General features: G+C 42.4%; 2 protein-coding genes across 9 annotated transcripts in view; one reads left to right on the top strand and one right to left on the bottom strand.

The window, feature by feature from the left end:
• Positions 1 to 1036: 1036 nt before the first annotated feature.
• On the bottom strand, positions 1037 to 3697 carry LOC118397176 (flavin reductase (NADPH)-like). Its single transcript, XM_035791685.2, has 5 exons — positions 3520 to 3697; positions 2623 to 2784; positions 2211 to 2300; positions 1978 to 2109; positions 1037 to 1654 (listed from the first exon to the last, which is right to left on the bottom strand). Exons 1-5 carry the CDS (start codon positions 3602 to 3604, stop codon positions 1500 to 1502), a joined length of 624 nt encoding a protein of 207 aa, XP_035647578.1. The 5' UTR covers positions 3605 to 3697; the 3' UTR covers positions 1037 to 1499.
• A 1431-nt stretch (positions 3698 to 5128) lies between these two features.
• Positions 5129 to 24277, top strand: part of LOC118396821 (spectrin beta chain, non-erythrocytic 4-like) — a 68788-nt gene continuing 49639 nt past the window's right edge. For 5 of the 8 annotated variants that reach the window (XR_008067715.1, XR_008067714.1, XR_008067716.1 and 2 more), the window contains exons 1-9: positions 5129 to 5522; positions 15718 to 15891; positions 16533 to 16684; positions 17115 to 17288; positions 20687 to 20778; positions 20944 to 21024; positions 21116 to 21231; positions 21464 to 21576; positions 23238 to 23425. Coding sequence is in view for 5 of the 8 variants with exons in the window: in XM_052467341.1 (XP_052323301.1) it covers positions 15741 to 15891; positions 16533 to 16684; positions 17115 to 17288; positions 20687 to 20778; positions 20944 to 21024; positions 21116 to 21231; positions 21464 to 21576; positions 23238 to 23425 (1067 nt within the window). In the remaining 3 variants the exon portion in view is untranslated. The remainder of the gene's footprint in view (positions 5523 to 15717; positions 15892 to 16532; positions 16685 to 17114; positions 17289 to 20686; positions 20779 to 20943; positions 21025 to 21115; positions 21232 to 21463; positions 21577 to 23237; positions 23426 to 24277) is intronic. The other 3 variants (XM_052467343.1, XM_052467339.1, XM_052467340.1) reach the window with 1 other exon arrangement.

The following is a 24277-nucleotide window of genomic DNA, read 5'->3' as shown; positions in this document are numbered from 1 at the left end:
TGAGTAAAAAACACCCTAAATATGTTTAGAACTACCAATTAACTTTCTTCTGTCATTCTTGTTTTTTTTTAATGTCACAATGTCACTCCTCCTTTATCTGGGCTTGGGACCGGCAAAAGTGACCCAAAAGAGACACTGGTGGAGTTACTTCGTTTTTTATTTTATTTTTATTTATTTGGTTTGTTTTCTAACCTTATGGTCCACTTAGGAGCCTACAACTAGTCACAGTAAAACATGACATTTTTTAACCATAACATTATTTTATTATTTTATTTTTTTTATTTTTATTTTTTTTGTATACAATCTACATTAACAATCTAAATGGACCAAAAATAGACAATATAAAAAACTGTCAATGGCAATGTGAAAAGAACGATGGTGACTAGTCTGGCTCTAATTCAGGTAAAAAAAAAATGTTTTAACGTAAGCCAGGGTGGGATCAGCCAGCGGCGGCTTTCCCTCGTGCGCGATTAATTTGCAGTCTGGATGCGAGGGGTGAACATCGCCTGCTCTGACTGCAGCTGGGAGGGACTGCTGTGTGAGGACTGGGCCGCCTGTGAGTGCTTTGGAATGGGGGTGGGGCCCACGGCAGCACCCGCTGCTCGTTGAGAAAAGTAAGAACGATACGTGAGTTCACGTCAGTCTCCAATAACACCAGGAAAAGTCGCTAGTTTTGTCGCTAGTCGCTTTTTTGAAAATGTGTCGCTAGAGGGGTCTGAATACACGCTAAATATAGCGACAAAGTCGCTAATTTGGCAACACTGGTTCACATAGGTGTTTGTGTATGTGACACTTCTAGAGATGGGGAATAGTGACCCTGTATGTGAGTATACTACTGCCTCTGCCAAGAAGCCTTTAAGACTTTCATGGCACAGGTCAGGTGCTAGTTCACCTATAACCACAGACTTTGGTTCAAGCTCAATTTCAGCTGTTCACCCTCAATAGCGACATAGTGCCAGCAAATACCTCTGATAAACATTGTTGACATGTTCTTTTAGAGAATGTGACACATAAAGACTGCCACTTCACAACTACGTTGTATTAAAAAACTCTTTATTTCAAAAGCTAGCTATAAAATTCTGACACCGCACACGATCAGGCTACAAGTAGGCCTAGGCTATAAATAGCACATAGGCCTAATTGATTACTCACTTTGCACGCATACATACTCAGTCAACATTCAATTGCTGTTGGGTTAAAAAATATTTAAAAAAATAAAGTAAAATTGATATTTGAATGATATTGGCTACGTAGTTAATTAAACAATCTGCACAAAGTATGAGACCCACACACAACTACAAAGATTATTGACATATTACATTTGTCATACATTATAATATCCAATATCAAATAATTACAAAACATTAGCAAAAGCCAAAGCTGCCATTTCATTCAAGCAAGAAAGATTGTCCTGTAAAAATAAGATCTAAGTTGCGGTGTCTGATTGGCCAGCTGTGGTACGTGGTTTACGGAAAAAGGAGGGCTCTGTCTTGTTAGGGTTAACTGTATTCCCCGCAAACCCCAACGGTCTTCCTGTCCCAGTCAGAGATGGACAAGCACTTGACGAAGAAGTGTCCCAGGTCATATTTGGAAATGACCCGCCCTTTCAGCATGTTCTCTGTCACTGTGTACTTCTCAGTCAAAGGGAGATTATCTGTTGGGAATAGCATTTATATTTAGCAGTGTAAGACACCTAATATTATTACATATTCAGATAATTTTGACTTAATATCACTTGAATAACACTAATCCATCCAGTACATACCCACTGGGCACATACTTTGAATCAATATTGTTTCCATGTAATTTCAATGAAATTACATTGAACTAACATTGAATAGACGTTTCATTTACGTCTTTGCTCAGTGGGTAGTGTGTGAGGAGTGATGATAGGCCTATCATGTCATCACTGGAGCCACTTACAGTATAGTAGTACAGTACTACATTTCTACTGATTGGGGAAGGGCGACAACTAACCGTCGATGTGAGGGGGCATGACAGCCACGAAGTCCAGCCCTGACTCCTTCAGCACCATGTACATCCTGTCATGGTCCTGTGTGACCGGCAGGAGCCTGGGTGGCACTTTAGACCGGTCCCATAGGAGGAAGGCTTTGAAGAGAGAGGGGGACAATATAAGGATATGGTTTCTATATGGTAGTTTATTGGAAGTCGGAAAGATGCTGTGACCCTGACTGTCCAAGAATCTGTACCTGACATGCAGCCAACTACTTTGCGGATCCCCCGAGCTTTCATGGCGTCTAAGATGTTTCTGGTTCCTTCTGACATCATTGTTGTGGGACCTGTGGATTGCAACTGAAACATGAACATACTGACCATTATCCTGGCCTAAGCATTCAAATGTGTAGGCCTAGTGCAGCAACCCCCTAGTGCAGTTAGTTACCTCAACTCACCCTGAACATGATTACAAAACATGTATAACTCATAACAGAAAACTTGTTTTAATGAGACTCCTGAACACTTCCATTTTGATTTGCACCTCAAGATATATTTCAGCTTGTATAACATATATGTTATAACTTGGTTTTATTCAGACAACTTAACATATGTTTTTACTAACTTAGAAATCCTATAGCCTACTAATGAAAGTTTTCCTAAACTTACCGAGGTCACTCCTGGTGCCCAAAATGATGATAACAGCATCCTGACCCTCCATGGTCTTCTTCACATCCTCCTTATTGAGGACATCTCCCACCACCACCCTGCAGGCTTTGTGTTCTGCAGGCAGCCTGGCAGGGTCTCTCACCAGCACTGTCACATTGTAACCTGTGGATAATGATGTACAAGGAAGCATTATGAATTTATTGACTCGTTTTATCATCTACCAATGATCCATAGGTATTTGAGTCTGATGGGAATACGAAGATGAGAGGAAAATGTAATGCAGGCAATTAGTTATTTTTTGATGAATGGATCTTAATTCTAGAGCATGGCTGTGGGTCGAATTGATTAGGCCTTCCCAGTGTTCTGGATAAACACGATAAGCGGACAGCGAACTTCATCGCGTATCTGCCGCGCACTGCAATGCACTCATCCCAACCATCAGTCAGCAGAACATTATAACGACTTGCATGACTCAACATTTTTGTCGCGTGATCTCCGAGCAAGTAAACGAACACCCTTGTTAATCAAATAATCCAAAAGTGCTTTTTTTAGCACGTTTGTAATTAATAGCACGGAATAGAACAAATCAGATTGGAATAGAATAGAAAATAAAAACACAAATAGAATAAAATATAATAACCCCCCCAGAGGAAGGCTGTGGCAAATTACACTTCCAATTACACTAGTATAGCATATGCTAATGACAGATGTCTGCTGTCCTATAGCATTGCATAGGAAATCAAATGAATAACGTTCAGCATAGTTTAGGAACAAGGCAGAACACTCCGATCACTTTTGGACCAGGCTACACAGCAATTGATATATGAGGGATTGTGTAAATAACCTATAATCCCCCACAATAATGAGTTAATTATGTAATTTAGAAACGTTGCCTACCCGCTGCAACAGCCAGTGGTAATGTCACCAGTCCGGTCATTCCCGTGGCCCCAAATATTGCAACATTCTTTATCGATTCTGACATAATAACAGATTTCGAAACTATCACTGGTCACCGAAGAACGTTACAACTTCTTACTTTGTGGATCGCGTGCAACAATGTACCCGAAAACATACACGCAGAATGAACCTCTTTGAAACATTGAGAAACGCCCCTTTTAGATAACCAAAAAAGGCTCACTTCCGCAACAGACTCCTCCCAGGCCCATCAATGAATGGAAAACGCACACCGTCACAACAGGGCCGTAATTGTGCAGGATATATATTCATTTTTAGATAATTTCAACTAATGTATTCTGTTTTTCTCAGTTTGGAGATCCAAAGATCTGAAAGCATGGCAGTTCCAAAAATCAGTCAAGACACCAAATTGCAGGAATGTTCAAGCTACCTCTTGTCGAATCACCTTCAACCTCCTCCACCACGCGACAGCCATCCTGTTATGGCACCAAGGTGACTGACTGGGATTCTAACCGTCTCCTGTGATCCACATTGCGAGCCACAAGAATGTAGTAGCCCACTGACCTAAAGCCTGCAGGCATTTGTTCGGGGAGGTGCTATTGTAATGGATTTAAGAACGTGCCGTAGACTCACTCAACAGCTACTGCAGCTTGGCATTTCGCCGATGGAGCTATCCAATTGCTACCTTTTGTTTAGTTCAAATAGTTGGTACTGTTGTCAAGAAGGGCGGTCGTGTGTTGCGAAGCAGATGATCACTGGCTCGAGCCCAGTATTGGGACATGGACAGTGGCCGAAGCTAAATTGTTGTCAGTACACTGACATCGGTTTCACTATTACACATCTTCAGGTCTCTGGCAAGGTTATGTGCATGTGGTTCACATAGTCTCGCTCGTCGGACTCACGGTTCAGAGAACCACCTCCGTTAAATAGCATAGGCCCACTTTCCCTTCATAGATGCATGCCACAAGATGCTCCCTGTATGAAATGCTCTTCTTTAGGTGACATTAACGTAATTCATCAGCGAGGAGAGAACAATTACTGTAGGTTGAAGTAAATACATTTGTATGTCACTTTCAGGTACACAGCTTTTATTTAAGTTATCCATAGACGTTTCAGGGGTGTGCTTTTTAAAAATGAATATTGTTTTTGAAGTCAGATTTTTCAGGGGGTGCTGCAGCATCCTCAGCCCTCATACTTCCCACTGTAATGTAGTTATCAATGTTAAACGTTATTATCAGTTTATAAACCAGTAATACAGTGAGTTTATGTTCATGTACTTTTAATAATATGCCTACTTGACAATAATTCCACTTGTTTTAAGGTAGTTCATGTCATATTGGGAAGTAACTTCCAATAGTTGCACATTACATGTTGTCAAATGAACAATGTCCACTGGGAAAAGAAGAGGGCTTCAAACACTTTCGTGGAGATAGAGATGCACTAGAATGATTTTCCTATCTGTAAACCCTAGACACCATTTATAACGGGTTATTACTGGAATTCATTGATTTTGTGTGTGTCGACCCCCCCCTCTCTCTAATGTTCCCTCTCTCGCTATACGGAGGTGGGTTCCTTCGCCGCACTAATGCCGAATTCTCTCTAGCAGTATCACGACTGGAGGGAGAGGGAGCGCGTAGGCTATCAAGTGGACAGTATATCCGAGCCCACCGGCTTGGATTATTTGATCAAGCATTTTAGCCTGGCTGCAAGACACCTTTCATGGCAGTCGCGTGGTCCCACTAGCCACGGCAGGGAATTTACATGTATTGCCGCATTATCTGCCTTTATTAGCCAGATATCTTCATCCTGATCCCACAGTTCGATTGAGGATATAGGCTACTTGACTACTATGCCAGCGAAGAAACACCGCGTCGCGAGGCTCTGTTCATAATTTGCTCACTGGTTCATTGATACTGGCACCACATCGACTGATTTTTACGTATATTTCGGTGAAAAACAAACTCCTATCTGAAATTGAGGCTAAGGTAAGTTCGTTGTAGCATAGGTTGCATGTGTATATATATATATTACATTTTTTATATATTTTTTATATCATTGAGCATGAACAATTCGAGATGCCCGTGTTCGTGGGAGATGCAGCAACACCGGCCTGCATTGGCTAAGGCTACTGCAGTGATTCAATAGGGCCGTATTATATGCTGTTTTATTTTGCTGGGTATTAGGCATTTGCTGTTGTTTAGATCACTTGTGTTGGCCGAACATAATATTCAGGCTACTATTTGTACACAGGCTTTGAATAGCAAATATGGGCAGGTTAGGATAGGCCTTATACAATGTTTAATTATTTAGAATTGGTCCGCGCATGTTCCTGATGATTAAACGCACGTAAGTGTATGACACTTTTAGAACATTCATTGCATGTCACAATGGAGCCTTATTCTTGAAAGAAGTAACGTAAGAAGAGCATTAAACAACATGCTTGTACATATAGTAGTCTACAGCTACGTTATTTGACCGCAACTACAATAACTAAAAGTAGTCCAAATTGAAATGCTATTTTATCCAACAGCATCATTTTAATGCAGCCACTTCCTTGCTTAAAAGTGTTAATCCAAAGAAAAGATCCGTGCACTTCATATGGGATGGTGCAGGGGACGGTGATCATAGCCTAAGTGTGGTATAATGAGACGGCGGTGGTAAGGATGCAGGTCATACAGTATGTGTCATTTTAAGGTTAAAAGTGATTGCACAATAGGGAGTTAAGCAGTTTGACAACATGCCAATATTCCATAACCAAATATCTGCCATTTATATCCTCTTTTGCCCTGGCTTCTTGCGCACAACTGCGTCGACACTGTAGTAGCCCACCTCACCATCAACTTGGATAGCCACCACTAGGCACTACTATTAATGACAGCCTAGTCATGCAGGTTTGACATGAGAAATCTTGATCTAATGTGAGGAGCATTTGTGTGGATCAAGCCTAAATTCTATTCACTGAACTATAGCTTTTTTGTTGACCGTAGGGCTGGGCGTAGCCTGTTCTACGGATGTCAGTGTTGTTAATGTTGGTCACACACAGTTGTTCAAATTGTGAAATGACTGGAGCGATCCGTTGCAACACAGTCAGACTCGTGCTGTGACGTCATGATACTACCGCTAGCGCTGTCCATTGTACTGATCTGTCATGGGACGCAAAAATGTCAAATTCAGACTCTTCAGCAAAGTTTGTGGGCAAAGGCAAAAGGGATGTCAATAGCCACTTTATTCTGAATGCAAGGGAGAATTTATGGTTTAACGTTAGTATATTTTGTACGTTAGTATATCCCATAGGACAATGTTGCAGGACTTTTAAAATAATCGTTTGACAAGGCCTGCTGTCGTAGTAGGCCTATGCGAGCCATTCAAACTGACACTACAGGCTACATTTTCCTGTGGTGAGACAGTGATTGATACACGCCATTGATATTTACAGATCATTTTTTAATCTGCATAGACAATAGGTCTACTTCTGGACATGTGACGCTGTATAACGTCTGATAGACTTAAGTGAAGTTGATTCAGATACGGTCAGAGGCTTACACAGACGGGTGTTTTTTGTGTGTGTGTTATGGGTCTTCTGTCCCTTGAACACAGCAGACTATAGGACCCATTGTCTTTACATTTAAACACAATAAAAGGCCTGGGTCTCTACTGATACTACGGAAGTGTGCATTCAGAAAATAACCTAGCCATATAGCCAATACTCAGTGTTCTCCATTGTATGCAAATTGACAGTAATATTGTGTGGGGCGTAAAAGTCAAGGTAAAAATGTCCACTGATACACCAATCTTTGTAAAAGATGGATGAAAAGCTGAATGAAAATGGAGGGGGGACTAGTAAGATGAGGGACCAGTCCTCAGCCTGAGGGGGACAGAATTAAAGGTCCTCAATTCTGTGGTGTGTAATGTGGTGTGGCATCTGTCTATGCTCAGGGGAACTTCTTCCTCTCTTCTGTTCTATCCTCGAGTGTCTTAGTTTCTTTAGCCCCCTAACTCCTTACACAGTGAAAAGAGTTTGGGGTCAGGCTGTCCCTCTCGTATCAGTTGGTAGAGCATGGTGCTTGCCACGACAGGGCTGCAGGTTCGAATCCCACAAGGGACCAGTAAGAAAAAGTAACAATGTATGCACTCACTACTGTAAGTCGCTCTGGATAACAGCATCTGCTAAGTTACTTAAATGTAAATGTATCTATTCCTGAAACTGAAATGCTAAAAAAACAAAAAAACGAACCGCTTCACTTTGATGATTGTCAAGACGTGTTCATTTGATCGTGTACTGAAGGTGGATTTTCAGGAAGGGAAATATGTTGACCTAGAATACTTAGCGATACTAAATATAGGTTTTAAAATGTTCTGTATCTTTTGCAGTATCAATGCTTTGCAAAGGGGGGCGTGTAACCAAGACTCATGACATATTTCTGCAAAGAGGGGCTACTCAGGATAGAAACAACACAATCAGATTAGAATTTAAATACGGCAGAAAGAGATCCCTGAAATAATTCTGCATCTCCATACATCTTCAATAAAGGGCAGTTTGTGCCACCGCAGTGGTTTCCATAGCTCCTCAAAGGACCTCTGCTTCTCTCAGACAGGAAGTAGGAAGTGCGAAGGTCACAGGCAGAGTGCTACTGGAGCAGCTGGCTTGTTGCCTGGGAATAATTTTTGGGGTTGAGGAGGTGTTGTGAATTACTGTACCAGGGCCATTTTTTCCGGAAGCATGTTTTGGGCAGTGGGAAAGGGGGATGGGTGGGGGGATACAGCCTGAGTCTTACTCCATGCCGGCAGGCTGGAGATTTATAGTTGTAGCCGGGTGACACTGTATAGCCAAAGAGCAATAATAATGTTGAGTGCTTTGGAGGAGAATGCTGAACAAGAGCCAGAAACAAACTGGTGAAAAACAAAGATGGACGATCTAAACTGTGCATATGTCACTATAGACTATTGCAGTATCTACAACTGATTTGAGCTGTAAAGGGCAGAGGCAGTCTGCAACGAACAGAAGCAGCAGAACACAGCAACACAGAAAATGATCAGGGCCAGACTAACCCATAGAGATAATCCTGAATGAATGTTCAGACTTTTGTGGTCTGAACTGTGGACACAGCATGACTTCACCTGCCCTGTAGTATGCACAAGGTGTAGCAAGAAACAGTAAGGACTCAGTGTTTACTCAACTTCAATGGTTACACCTTGCCTGCCGTGGTGTGGTGCAGACGACTGTCTCTGACCTTCTCCCAGCATCAGACGGATCAAAGGGCTTATGCATGTTGACTTGTTGTGTCTCTTCTGGAGGTGTCATGGACATGTATTGAACCCTGTGTCATCCTTTTTTTGCCTGACAATCTGTTAGTGCTTCATTTTAGTCTGATCATCATTGGATTCTCTGTTGAGGGTTAGCCTGATCGCCACGCTAGCTGTTTCCCAGCTTGACGTAGGTTATGTTTCTGCCATTAACAACAGCAGCCTACAGTCTGGCCACACCGGATAGTGAATTGTCCCCGTAGAAGCAGAAGCATATGTGGGCTGGATTATTGCTGGAGAGCAACAGTGTTGTTGTTGTTTCAGTGCAGAGCGTCTTGGATATGTGAGAGGGGCCTCTGGCACGCTGAGACTCTGACAGCTGTGTTTGTTTACCAGGAAGAACCACACGAACGTCAGTCAGTGGGATCCTTAAGCTAAAAAACTGTCTTATTGGAGGGACACCAGGTGGTAGGTCTAGGAAAGGCCTGCTAGGGCGACCAAAGGCTAGCAACAGCACAGACCAATTCGTTTGACACATATGACAGTGTGACAGTTCGGATGGAGCCTTAATGCATTGGCGACCATTGTGGCTGTGTTGTGGCCTACCATCAGTGTGACATCCTTCACTATACAGTACATGACCATGGCATTTTGATGTGCATGCGGTCCCTTGAAAACCATGTGTGTAGTGCGTTATTTTGTGCAACACGTGGGGTCTTTCTGTATAAAGGTGATGTATGTTGTTCAGTAAGTGTGTGACCTACCACCCACTTTCATGGCTCAATGGGCTAGTAGTATCTGGTAGTATGTGATTGTAGGACACACCAGCTTCTTGAGCGGTCATGGAGATGTACTGCTGATGCCTACGGGTGCAGTCTCTGGAGTTACTGTAGGAGGCGCTCTGGGTATCCAGGGAACATTCTGGTGGGGAATGAGACAACCAACTGGAACGCGTTGAGCTGTGAAACATCAGACTCATGCTTCACTACACCCTCCTCTGCGTCTCCTGCACACCCACACACACGCACGCACACACACCCACATACATACACTCACATTGACACACACACGCACACGAGCACACACACACATACAAATTATCCACATCTGGAGAGGAAGGGGGCTGTGGTGTGATTGTTACAGTACTGTAGCTCTCTCTAAATCTGAATTTCACTGAGCATAGAATTTAGGCCTGACTGAATTTCACTGAGCATTGAATTTAGGACTAACTGAATATCACTGAGCATTGCATCGATCCTTTGACATGATCTGAGACAGATTTGATCATCTAGAAAGATGTGTAAGTATGATATCAGTATGATTTCAGTATTCTCTCTGTATGATCTCAGTGTGATCTCAGTATGTTCTCTGTATGATCTGTGTGATCTCAGTGTGATTTCAGTATTCTCTCTGTATGATCTCGGTATGATCTCAGTGTGATATGTATTTACCGTACATTTCCAATTGATTCCTGAAATATAATATGCTTTATCTATTGATGACCTCGTTCCTGGAATTGAGAATACTCTCCTGATGGGTGTGCTGTGTTTATATCTTTCAGAATGTCTGGGCTCATCATTCTATAGAAGCGGATAGTGGAGGTCCCTCTGAGGCTCTTTTGACATTTTCTTTTGTATGTCTCACTTGGCTGCTTAGTTGTCCAATATTTGTTGCCATTTCTTTCTGACTCAACCTTTATTTCTTGATGTATTAGATGGTTGTCAATGGTTGTGTACCACAACACTTGCAATAGGAAATAGAGAGTGAGAGAGCAATAAGTACACTCCAGTGTGCGATTTATGGGGGGCCAAGGGGGGCTCAGCCCCCGGAATGAGACATGAGCTCCCCGAAATACAACAAAAGTTGTATTTGAACCATTATCCTGTTTGTTTAAAATGAAATGTTATACTGCTACAGTGGTAAATATGAAAATACAAGCTTAGGTTCTTTCATCACATTCATCTCTCTACTCTGCCTGTCTCCCTCTTTCTCTGTCTGTCTTGAGCTTTCGCTAACGAACTTGCAACATTGTTTTGACTGGGTCAAGCCCACTAGTGAACTTGTAACATTATCAACTAGGTTCAGCCTGCGAGTGAACTTGCAACGTTGTTTCAACTGTATACTAAGTATTAGTTTCTGTGTTCTGCCTCTGAAACGCAGAGGTCTATAGTCTGCCCTGTAGATAATCATGGCATTCTGCAATAAATGATTGGCTGATAGGGTATTGGCCAGAATGGTTCACCATGCAAAAAGGCAGTTCTGGTCCTGCCTCTTCTGGATCTTCTGGTAACCTATTGAAAAGTACAACAATGATATAGCAAATTAAGATTCATCATGTATGCCTTTAATTTTCATGACAAAACAAAGTAGCCTAACACACCTGTGGAAGTGTGTCGTTTTTCAGGGTCCAACTCCAGCTCCAACTGACAGGTTGAATACCATGTGCTTTATTTTTTATATTTTATTTAGGGGTAAGGGTGTGAGCTCTAGATAATTCTATCATCCAATCAGGGCAGTACATACAGTACTCATTCAAGTGTTTGTCTTTATTTGTACTATTTTGTACATTGTAGAATAATAGCGAAGACATCCAAAATATGAAATAACACTTATGGAATCATGTAGTAACCAAAAAAGTGTTAAACAAATGAAAATATATTTTATATTTGAGATTCTGCAAAGTAGACACCCTTTGCCTTGATGATAGCTTTGCACACTCTTGGCATGCTCTCAACCAGCTTCATGAGGTAGTCACCTGGAATGCATTTCAATTAACAGGTGTGCTTAATTAAAAGTTAATTTGTGGAATTTCTTTCTTTGAGCCAAATATTTGTGACATGGTAGGGGTGGTATACAGAAGATAACCCTATTTGGTAAAATACAAAGTCCATATTATGGCAAGAATAGCTCAAATAAGCAAAGAGAAACAACAGTCCATTACTTTAAGAAATGAAGGTCGGCCAATCTGAAACATTTCAAGAACTTTGAAAGTTTCTTCAAGTGCAGTCGCAAAAAAACATCAAAAGCTATGATAAAACTGACTCATGAGGACAGCTACAGAAAATGAAGACCCAGAGTTACCTCTACTGCAGAGGATAAGTTCATTAGAGTTAACTGCACCTCAGATTGCAGCCCAAATAAATACTTCACAGAGTTCAAGTAACAGATGCATCTCAACATCAACTGTTCAGAGGAGACTGTGTGATCAGGCCTTCATGGTCGAATTGCTGCAAATAAACCACTACTAAAGGACATGAATAAGAGGAAGAGACTTGCTTGGGCCAAGAAACATGAGCAATGGACATTAGACCAGTGGAAATCTGTACTTTGGTCTGATGAGTCCAAATTTGAGATTTTCAGTTCCAACCACCATGTCTTTGTGTGACGCAGAGTAGTTGAACGGATGATCTCCCCATGTGTGGTTCCCACCGAGAAGCATGGAGGAGGAGGTGTGGGGGTACTCTGCTGGTGACACTGTCATTGATTTATTTAGAATTCAAGACACACTTAACCAGCATGGCTACCACATTCTGCAGTGATACTCCATCTGGTTTGCACTTAGTGGAACTATCATTTGTTTTTCAACAGGACAATGTCTCAACACACCTCCAGGCTGTGTAAGGACTATTTGATCAAGAAGGAGAGTGCTGCATCAGATGACCTGGCCTCCACAATCACCCGACCTCAACCCAATTGAGATGGTTTGGGATGAGTTGGACCGCAGAGTGAAGGAAAAGCAGCCAGCAAGTGCTCAGCATATGTGGGAACTCCTTAAAGACTGTTGGAAAAGCATTCCAGGTTCAGCTTTTTGAGAGAATGCCAAGAGTGTGCAAAGCTGTCATCAAGGCAAAGGGTGGCTACTTTGAAGAATCTAAAATATATTTAGATTTAACACGGTATTGGTTACTACATGAGTCCACATGTGTTATTTCATAGTTTTGATGCTTTCAGTATTATTGTACAATGTAGAAAATAGCAAAAAATTAAGAAAAAACCTTGACTGATATTGTATATTCTAATTTATATCCCCATGCTCACACATTTGGACTGAGCATTTCAGTGGCCCAAGGAGGCTGAGGGAAATAAATTAAGAAAAATATTGTGTTCATTGAAAAATACAATTAAAAGACTGCATGGGGTCCTGAATTCAGGCAAGAAGAGTGTAGGCCTACTAATGACAATCAGCAAATGTTGTTACTCTTTTTGGTGTTTTGTAACAGATGTCTCTTTCCATTCATTAAATGGGGGGTACACAGTACAGTACAATTTTGGAGTGGACAAACATGTGCAGGTAGCTTACTTTTTGAAGTGATTTGTTTGACAATCAGAAAACATGACTGGTTGTGTTCATACCCCCTTTAAAGCTAATACATGTTTACCATGAACCATGTCAGATCCCAGCAAAAAACGTCTTTCCATTCATCTGAGTTTCATTTATCTGCATGTCCAGCCCTTATATCCAGCCTCACAATGAAGTGTTTTACCATCTTCTTTTCAGTACAACAAATAGAACACAAAACAATTTGACATTAACAGTTGCATTCATGTGTTTTAACTCAATTTTATTAGAGCAATAAGGTCTGCCAATGCAAAAACCTGATAAAAATGTATTTATATGACTGCTGTAAGTACAGAAATAGTTTGCTCACTAGGAAATTAATATCCAACTAGTCAGTGACAACTGTGTGGAGTTTGACAGCAACTACGGTGCCTTCGAAAAAGTATTCAAACCCCTTGACCGTTTCCACATTTTGTTACGTTACAGCCTTATTCTAAAATGTATTTAAAAAAAAACGATTTCCCTCATCAATCTATACACAATACCCTATAATGACAAAGTGCAAACAGGTTTTTAGAAGTTTTTGCAACCGTATTAAACCTAAAAAACAGAAATACCTTATGTATATATGCATTCAGATCCTTTGCTATGAAACTCAAAATTGAGCTCAGGTGCAACCTGTTTCCATTGATCATCCTTGAGATGTTTCTACAACTTGATTGGAGTCCACCTGTGGTATATTCGATTGTTTTGACAGGATTTGGAAAGGCACGCACCTGTCTGTATAAAGTCCCGCAGTTGACAATGCATGTCAGAGCAAAAACCAAGCCACGAGGTCGAAGGAATTGTCCGTAGAGTTCCGAGATAGGATTATGTCGGGACACATTTGCATAAAATTCTAAAAAACAGTTTTTGCTATTTCATTATGCTATATTGTGTGTAGATTGAATATAAATTATTTTTTAACATCGATTTTAGTATAAGGCTTTAACGTAACAATGTAGAAAAGGTCAAGGGATCAGAATACTTTCTGAATGCACTGTATGTGAGTTTATTACGGTACAGACACTATGTCCTGGGATTTCCAATGATCTTCGATGTAGCGGAACCCCTTACCTTCTAACGACTTTTGTGTAGCTAGTGAGCGTCCTAGAGCAAAACATGTCACATGTCCTTCTTCGTGAGAGTCTCAGCCTTTCATAGATATCTTTTCAGAGAAAGATCAAACTACTCGAACTCCAGACTTTTTTGTTTGTTTAAAGGACACAGACTTTTTAAAAACACGTTTTTAAAAAGGGTTAGACGTCCAACATGTGCCTGCGATACAGGGGGGGGGGGACTCATTGGGTTAAAATACATGTCTTTACTTTAGGTCATATTAAGCCCATAAAATAGGAAGTCCTGTGGAAAAAAAATAGAAACCCCCAAATGTTACGGTATAATTCACACTCTGCCCTGATCCCAAGCCTAACAGTTTCAGTAACACAGACCCCTCCCTCCCAGCTTCATATTGAATGATAATCGCATTTCCGTAATCCTCAGAAAATGTGATTTACACAAGTCTAGAATATTTCAACCTTTTTTATTAGTAAGAGTACTGATCATGTATTTAGTGTTTAGTCCTGTTTTTCACATCTTGAGTGCCCGTTCAGAGCAGGGGACAACTGAGCAGGAAATACATATTTATTGTGTATTGTCTTATCTGCCAAGATGTCAAAGTGTAATATTTTTTTCTATTTTGGTCCATTTAGTCTTTCAGTGATGTTTTGTGTTTTATTTTGACTATGTGTTGTGTATTGTGTGATGTGTATTGTGTGATCTAACTAGCCCATACAGGTAGTGTTTGTGTTTTATCTGGGGACCCATCATTAAACTGTATGGTTTTGGTGTTGAATGCTGAAAGGGAAATGTGGGGGATGGGAGGAGAACAGAGGGGAATCAGGGGTTGAGGTTTGGGGGAGGGGGATTTTTTTTGAATATTTGTGCTTTGTGAGTTGCCTCAAAAACATTCGCTGGTATTGTAACAAAAAAAGAGTTCAACCTCAATCAGTCTCCCACTGCACACTTACATGTTACGTGTAACATGACAAAGAGCCAGAGGGATGGGGGATAAGGGCAGTAGCTCTCTGCTTAATATATTGTACTGTTTACTGACGGCACTGCTCTCATCCCACTTGATGTGAAAGAGACACAATATGAACCGGTTGTTTCAATAAGGTCATTTTTTTATAAGACATGATCGGGGAAGAAGAGCGTGCCAAACTCCCTCTGTTATGTATTTTATGGAAATGAATGAGTCAAGAATGAGAAATGATTATTAAGAATCAGAAATGCTCTGGATAGGCATATGGATGAGTCGTCAAAGCGTAAGTGATCACTTATGATTCTGTTTTCACGAAATCCTAGATATCTATGGCTGTTCATAGCCCTCCCTGGATTACTTAATATATGGTGTGGACTGGAGCTCTATCAAAACATGCATGCACTTTGCCCCTGAAAGACAAATTGTTGTGATTCAGATTTTCTGCATGGTGTTTGAGATGATGTATTTACCTTCGTACAGCATCATTTCTTTCCATGGGGGTGATAAAGGGTGCATGAAGTGTGATCCACATCCTAAATGTACTCGACCTAACTCTCCTGCTGTGTGTCTGTAGAGTTGTTCAGGGAAATAGGCGCGATGGCCAATGCCTCCACAGATCTGGACAACGCGGAGGCCCAGCGCCAGCTCAACAACAACAACACCCGTCTGGCCAGCAGCTCGGGACACTGGGAAACCGAGGTCACCAGCTCCAAGCTGTTTGAGTGTTCCCGCATCAAGGCCTTGGCAGGTGGGCGGATAGAGATACTGGACTAGAGGAACAAGAGCACCTTCACCTGTCTCAGTCACAGCTAAATCACTTACAAAACACACAAGCTTCGTAGACCTTCCAGTATACCTGATGGATGTTCAAAGTTGTGGAAGGACTTGATTGATTATCTATCATACAGGGGGCTACTGACAAGGAGGTATGGTTTATATATTAGAGCCAGTGTTGTAGTTCTTGAGTCCATGACTCAGACTTGGACTCGGACTGGACCAGTAGTGACTGGGGGCACGACTCAGATGAGAGGTTTAGTAATTACATCACTGATCAGAGCTCTATCTGGATGAACTACAGATGTAGGAACTTAATTTGATTACTCTTTTGTTGCAGAGAATTTTCCTGCACCATAGGAAATGCAAACTTGTAGTGTGTTCAAGATTCAAAAACTATTCTAAAGTTAGTAATATCCATTTCCATTTCCACTAAAATGGCAGACTTGATTTGCATTAACATAAAATGGATCAACCCCTACAAAAATGTCCATTCAATTCCACATAATAATTCACATTTCCTGTTGCTGCAGGTTTATTTTCTTGCTGTAGCAAACTGGTTTTTATTAATATCCTACATCTGTAAGCCTTGTGTTTATTTCATTTCTCCTGCAGAAGAGAGAGATGCTGTCCAGAAGAAGACCTTCACTAAGTGGGTGAACTCCCACCTGGCCAGAGTGTCCTGTCGGATTGCTGACCTCTACAACGACCTCCGGGACGGCTACATGCTCACAAGGCTGCTGGAGGTCCTGTCTGGGGAGATGCTGGTTGGTCAACCCATTCTCTGGTTCATAACCTCGGGCTACCTTTAAGTCAGTAGATGCTAGGAGAACAAGCACAAACGATTCAACAAAGAGTTTATTTTGTTACAAATATTATCCAGTCACGTCTAAATGTTTCATGAATGGTGTCAGCACTGCAGCTACATGTCATGTGTGAGAATAGTCGTCCGCATAATGTGGTTTGACAATTGGATGGGAACAGCATTTGCACGCTTTCTTTGCCATTGCGTTTTTAATGAGGAAAAATATTGTCTTACTGTAAAGGCATTGAGATCAAAGCAGTATTTATCCTGTATTTCCCCTGCAGATTGCTTTGACCATTCAAGCATGACTCCTCTCTCTCATTCCCTCTACCTCCTTACCTCGATGTTCTCTCACCCTTCTCTCCCTCCCTCCCCATCCCTCCCTCCCCTAGCCGAGGCCCACGCGGGGTCGCATGCGGATCCACTGCCTGGAGAACGTGGACAAGGCCCTGCAGTTCCTCAAAGAGCAGAGGGTCCACCTGGAGAACGTCGGCTCTCACGACATCGTCGACGGCAACCACCGCCTCACCCTTGGCCTCATCTGGACCATCATCCTTCGCTTCCAGGTAGTGACCTTGCCCACCCGTCCTGGTGCCTGGTGTTGTCTGTCTCTGTCGTTTCCGTTGTGGTTGTATTTACATTTGATTTATTTTGTCATGCAGCCAACTCCTGTGGGGCCGTACCTGTCCCCTGTTGGGATTGTCCTTAAGACCTGCTGGTAGCTTAACCTCTGCTGAGGTATTTTGGGCATCCAGTTCCTGCAGGCCTGTGTGTGTCTCATGTTGGGGACGGTATGTTCTAGTGCTGTGTAGCTCTATTCCTTCTTTGTCCCCGTGGGGTACTTTTGAACTCAGTCAGCATGTGGATGATGAACCTCATGTGGGTGTGCACCGTTGTTTCTACAAACTCCTGTTTCTGACTGGTACATGTTCTACGGTGTGACGTCGTAGACAATCTGCCCCAAGAGTCAGGAATAGTCTGATGAACCAGCGCTTCAAACTTGGCCTTCTTTAGCCAATACAGAATGACTGGCGCATAGGCATTCGCTTAATCTCTCAAAAAGTACTTTACTCAGTAGGTCCCTCCCATTGAATTCTACGGGCACTCCTACTAAGGCAGTGGTCTCCAAACTTTATTTGGCCCCTGACCCCATTTTGATATTTCCAAAAATGTGCGACCCCACCATGTAAAAAAAAGGGATGTGATCAATTGCCAATGTTTCCTTTTTTTTAACTGGAGCTATGGCAGGCTATTACAAATTAGTCTGACAATACAGTATGAAGTGCCTGAAAACCATCAGAAATGTATTGGGATGTTCAGAAGATCATCGGGCAATCATTTTGTATGAACTTACATGTAGAAAAGAACATCGTCATTGATTTAGTGCCTGGTCTTGTCCACTCTGTTCTAAAGAGACCTGCCCGGCTTGTGGGCTTAAACGGTTCAGAAGATAGAGCCACATTTGTATGAAGAAAACAGGAATCGCTATGTTTTTTACAACTGCATCTACCAGCTACCAGAGGTTCTATGAGCATTTAAAAACAACTGGTTTCAGAGTTGCTCTCGCATCCCCTGGTTTGAGAAACGCTGCACTAATGCCAACTTTGAATCGTTGATATCCCAGGCTGTGTGCAATAGCCTGGGGTACGACGTTATAGTACACCTAATTCAAACACCAGAACAAAGTCTTATCGCACATTTTGTCACTCTTTTTCATCTTTTTCGTCTTTGAGCTAAGGTGAACCCATCTGAGAAAGAGACAGATTTAGCACCAGTTGGGTAAAGGTATCCACCTCGTGTGTCCCAGCGCTAAACAGAAGTAGGCCAAAAATCGGTGTATATTATTGTCATGATTTTGACACAACAGGCATGCTGGTTTCAGCACCGTCTTCATTTAGGAGCGAAAGGGCAGAAATCAGAGCGATTTGAAGACTGGCCAAAAGACTGTACGGAGAAGCCCTGAAACATGCCGCAACACGTCACTGTGTGACGTAACTAGCAAAGCTTGAATGTCACTCTGGTCCTGATCGTAGTTGGATCTCAAACAGGGACATACTGTCTGACATCCGCCTCAGAGACATACTGTACACATACCATGGGCACAAGGCCTTACAGGACGCGATACCACAGACAAGTGACAGGCATGTACTGTAAGTAGCACAAAATCATTTGGCTTTTGTTGTCGCCTCAGGACAGTGGTGGTCTCAGCATAAACGCATGTCTTGCATTATTCAAATCAGCGTTACTCTGTACATATGATTCAGGGACATAGGCTAGTGGTTCCTACGGCATCATGAGGAGAGGCTAGCATGGCATTGCTTATCGCTCTGCCTTCTAACAGTGATTATGGGTTGGCTGGGGCACTTTTGGACGGCATCCCATTCTACTGCACTGACTGTGGAGCCAGCAAGTCGATGGCCTCTTCAATTTTGCGAGCAGTGAAAGAGGAGAAGCGCGTTATTGGAAACGGATTTGTGCTGTAGGGAGCAAGGGGTGGGGCTCCGGGCAGGGTTTAGATGCAATCAGGGCCTATCCTCCTCCCCACCCTTCCCTCCATCTCTCTCTGCCACTCCTACTTCCTTCTCGGTCACCGATTCTGCAACCGTTTGGGGTTGTCTTGTCACTCTCCCCTCACACTCCTCTTTTTAGTTTACTACGTCTCTCCTCCCTTTCTGTCTCCCTCTCTTCCACCCCTCCCCTACCCTTGGACTGTTTCAGTTTACTTTGCCCAGTCAGCAGGTAAGACCTAGCCACTGCAGCAGACACAGCGAGAGAAAGGGGGGAAAAGAGGACTCCAGGAGGTAAATGTTCTCCAGGAGCCGATTTCAAGACCCTAATAAACACTTGACTCCTCCATTATATCTAGTAACGTAACTATTCCTTTCTAGTCGCTTCGCTCAGCGTCGTTGTATTTGTGCTACTTAATTGTGACCTGCGTGGTGTATGCCTCTCTATCACTGCCAGATGGTTTGTTTTCCTCGGGACTCTTGTTTATTGTTGGATGATATGCACCGCGATCAAGGGTGTTTCAAATCTGCCTGATCTGAAATGTGAGCAGGACATTTTAGAGATGGAATGTCCTCATTGGCTCTTATAAAAAGTCTGTTTGGTTTCTGGGTCGCAGTTTATTTGAAAAATAGTTGTTAAATTAGACAACTAGTCCTTCTCTTTATACATACCGGTAGTGTTATTCTATCATCATTTAAATCATAAATAACCTTTCCCTGTAGGTGGAGACTAAACTGTGCGTGCAGTATAGTCCTATAAACCTCCAGTTGCTTTCCAGTGTGAGTGAGCATGTACAGTATGTGAGCGGATTAAGTGCGATTGGTTGATATGGGTGATCTAGCAGATTCTAGGGTGTCAACACTCCCATTAACCTGTATCATGTCAGGGTGACATGATTGGGCCAATGGCTGTCATAGATGATGAGGGCGCACAGTGATGTTGTCATGATTCTGTGGCCTTCCTCCCAACATGACAGTCTGTGTGCGAGTTAGTGATGAGACATGCAATGCAGTTGTGTGACTCTTGGGGTGTATTCATTACGTCTTGCAACGGAAACCGTTTACCATTTAAGAACCAAACGGAAGCAAACAGAGAAAATGGAACGAAATGGGGAGGGAGGGACCTACCTGAATTTGTCCAATAGAAACAAACTCTTGTTTTCATTGCAGAATGTTTTGTTTAGAGTAAACGGTTTCTTTTGCACAACATTTTGAAATAGACCAAACTGTTTGCAACAGAATCGGCATAATGAATACACTCCTGGTGTGGCTGTTGAAAGGCACTGGGTTTTGGGTTCAGTGTGTTTGAAACTTACCAGCAACATGGGTGTGTTTCCTAACTGTTTTCCTCTCAACCTCGTAGTAATCTGGTGATTTTACTGAACTGAGGACAGTTTTGAGGCTGATTTCCTTGACCGTGGTTGTTTGTCTTCTGCTCTCCTTCCCTGTGTATACAGATCCAGGGGATTAAGATCGAGTGTGACGACAACAGGGAGACTCGTTCGGCAAAGGATGCCCTACTACTCTGGTGCCAGATGAAAACCGCTGGGTGAGTGTCTTAGTTGAACCAAAAGCCAAAATTGAACTTCAACCTTTGTTGACAGGGTGTTGACAGTTGTTTTACTACTATTGTTTCATGCCATGTCTTTAGTTATATAGGATATATGCATTGGACTAATGGATGTGAGTGTGTTCTGTGTCCACTGTCCCACAGGTACGCTGAGGTCAACATCCAGAACTTCACCACCTGCTGGAGAGATGGTCTCGCCTTCAACGCTCTCATTCACCGACACAGGTCAGCATTGGCTAAACAAGCAAGTCTTGCTTTATAATGTGTATTTATGTGACCATGTAGAAAGTGAACTAAGTGACCTACTTTACTACAGGCCTGATTTGATTGAGTTCCATAAGCTGATCCGGTCCAATGCCACACACAACCTCCAGCAAGCCTTCAACATTGCTGAGCAGAACCTGGGGCTCACCAAACTCCTGGACCCTGAAGGTAAGACTGCACAGAGAATTCAAATAGCAGCTCGACAACCTCCTCAGCAGTTCATGGGCATTTGGTGACACATATCTCAAACGTGCAAACCTTCGCAGACTTTTAGCTACAGCGGCCATAGTTCTGTTTTACACGACCTGGAATGATTTCATGTGAAGGCGTGATTGTTATATATTGTATGTGTGTGCTGTAAGTGTTTGTGTATTGTTGTCCTTCCTGTGTGACTCTGCAGACGTGAATACGGAGAACCCAGATGAGAAGTCGATAATAACCTATGTTGTGTCCTACTACCATTACTTCTCCAAGATGAAAGCCCTTCGAGTAGAGGGCAAGAGAGTGGGAAAGGTAGGAGAATGTTGACACACTATTTAACCCTGGATCCTGCTGTACGTGGCAGAACAATTGTCATTGGAACCTGTGTATATATCTCCTACATCATACAGTGTATATACAGTGATATGTACTGTATGTTTTGAACACATGAGTAACGTGATCAATATGTACAGTGCCTTCGGGAAAGTATTCAGACCCCTTGAATTTTTCCACATATTTTGTTATGTTACAGCCTTATTCTAAACTGGATTAAATAAAACAAATTCCTCAGAAAACTTCACACAATATCTCATAATGACAAAGCAAAAACAGAAATACCTTATTTACATAATTATTCAGACCCTTTGCTAAGAGACTCGAAATTAAGCTCAGGTGTATTTTGTTTCCATTGGTAATCCTTGAGATGTTTCTACAACTTGATTGGAGTCAACCTGTGGTAAATTCAATTGATTGGACATGATTTGGAAAGGCACACACCTGTCTATATAAGGTCCCACAGTTGACAATGCATGTCAGAGTAAAAACCAATCCATGAGGATTGTGTCGAGGCACAGATCTGGGGAAGGGTACCAAAAAATGTCTGCAGCATTGAAGGACCCCAAAAACACAGTGGCCTCCATCACTCTTAAATGGAAGACATTTGGAAACACCAAGACTCTTCCTAGAGCTGGCCGCCTGGCCAAACTGAGCAATCAGGGGAGAATCGCATCTGGAGGAAACCTGGCACAACCCCTATGGTGAAGCATGGTGGTGGCAGCATCATGCTGTGGGGATGTTTTTCAGAAGGCAAGGACTTGGAGAATAGTCAGGATCGGGGGAAAGATTTATTTTTCATTTAGATTTATTTTACTGTTATTTTACCAGGTAAGTTGACTGAGAACACATTCTAATTTACAGCAACGACCTGGGGAATAGTTACAGGAGAGAGGAAGGGGATGAATGAGCCAATTGTAAGCAAAGTACATGGAGCAAAGTACAGAGAGATCCTTTGATGAAAACCTGCTCCAGAGCACTCAGGACATCAGACTGGGGTGAAGAGTCACCTTCCAACAGGACAATAACCCTAAGCACACAGCCAAGACAACGCAGGTGTAGCTTCCGGAAAAGTCTCCGAATGTCCTAGAGTGGTCCAGCCACAGACCGGACTTGAACCCGATCGAACATCTCTGGAGAGACTTGAAAATAGCTGTGCAGTGACGCTCCCCATCCAACCTGACAGAGCTTGAGAGGATCTGCAGAGAAGAATGGGAGAAACTCCCCAATTACAGGTGTGCCAATCTTGTAGAGTCATACCCAAGAAGACTCAAGGCTGTAACTGCTGCCAAAGGTGCTTCAGCAAAGTACTGAGTAAAGGGTCTGAATACTTATGTAAATGAAATATTTCATTTTTTATTTTTATAAATTAGCAAACATCCTATTTTTGCTTTGACAATTATGGGATATTGTGTGTAGATTGACGAGGGGGAAACAAAATGTGGAAAATGTCAAGGGGTCTGAATACTTTCCCGAAGGCTCTGTATATCATACTGTATGTTGTGCTCACATCAGTGTAGTTGTGTAGGTCAAAACAAACTGATAACCATTCAATCTATTATCAATCCACTATCAAAAGCTATGAATGAAATCACTCCTACGTAGTATCCATCCATGCTAAATGTTTATGTCTTATACAGGTGTTGGACAGTGCCATTGACGGTCAGAAGATGATCGATCGATATGAGGCTCTGGCCTCGGAGCTCCTGGAGTGGATCGACAAGACCATAGGCATCATCAGCAACCAAAAGTTTGCCAACTCCTTAACGGGTGTCCAGCAACAGCTTCAAGCCTTCACCACCTACTGCACCATCGAGAAGCCCATCAAGTAAGTCAACGCTGTGCAAATGACACATAATAGCATCACATTTTAATTTTTTTTTTATCTACTGTATAGTGGTCCCGTTCATACAACAGAAGGTTTCAAACTTCAAACTTTTGTTTTATACAAATATCACGAAACAAGTTTTGGATGCTTTAGTTTTAGGACATGATTTAGGTTGAGTCAATAGTTTCACCCTTTTATAGTTCTTATAGTTTGATGTTATTTTCTCAGTGAATGCCCCCAGACAAATGCTTTTGATTCGTCTGATTCTCATTTGATGTGTGCTATATGACTTTACTGTTGCGGTATTCAACAACAACAAAAAACTACACATTGATGGGTGTGGGCACAGTAGTACCAGCATGAGTCCCAGCATGAGGCCCTAAGCTGGCATGTCTGGCATAATTAAGCACCCAGTTAGCCGTGCCATGTGACTCATGCCCTATTTGACCGAAAGGGACTGGATGTAAGTGATGTGACACCCAAATGTGTCTCCAGGCCCTTTCTCTCTGTGGCTAGAAGATAGACATCTCCTCTGGTGACTAGTATCTCTGAGGCCTTACCCGGCTTCTCACCCAGCCTAGTTGCCCTGGCAGCCCTCGATGGCCAGAGGTGGTCACCTATCATATGACTCTGGAATCTGCTCAGGGATGACCACTTATTATTTTTGAATTAGGTTACAACTAGACAGTGTGTGGAGCTAGGTCACATGTAGTAATGAAGGCCTTTGCTGTGAAGGTCAAGCCTGCAGGAAATGTCATGGATAATCTATTGATGAGTGGAGTAATTCATAGGACAGGCACGATGATTGTGTAAGCGACGACTATGGATGAAGACCGTCATGAAAACCATCAT

The sequence above is a fragment of the Oncorhynchus keta genome, chromosome 18 (genome assembly GCF_023373465.1).
Source record: "Oncorhynchus keta strain PuntledgeMale-10-30-2019 chromosome 18, Oket_V2, whole genome shotgun sequence".
In the NCBI taxonomy this organism is placed as follows: domain Eukaryota; kingdom Metazoa; phylum Chordata; class Actinopteri; order Salmoniformes; family Salmonidae; genus Oncorhynchus; species Oncorhynchus keta.
Note: the sequence above shows the minus strand (reverse complement) of the source record. Positions and strands in the feature narration are given on the sequence as shown.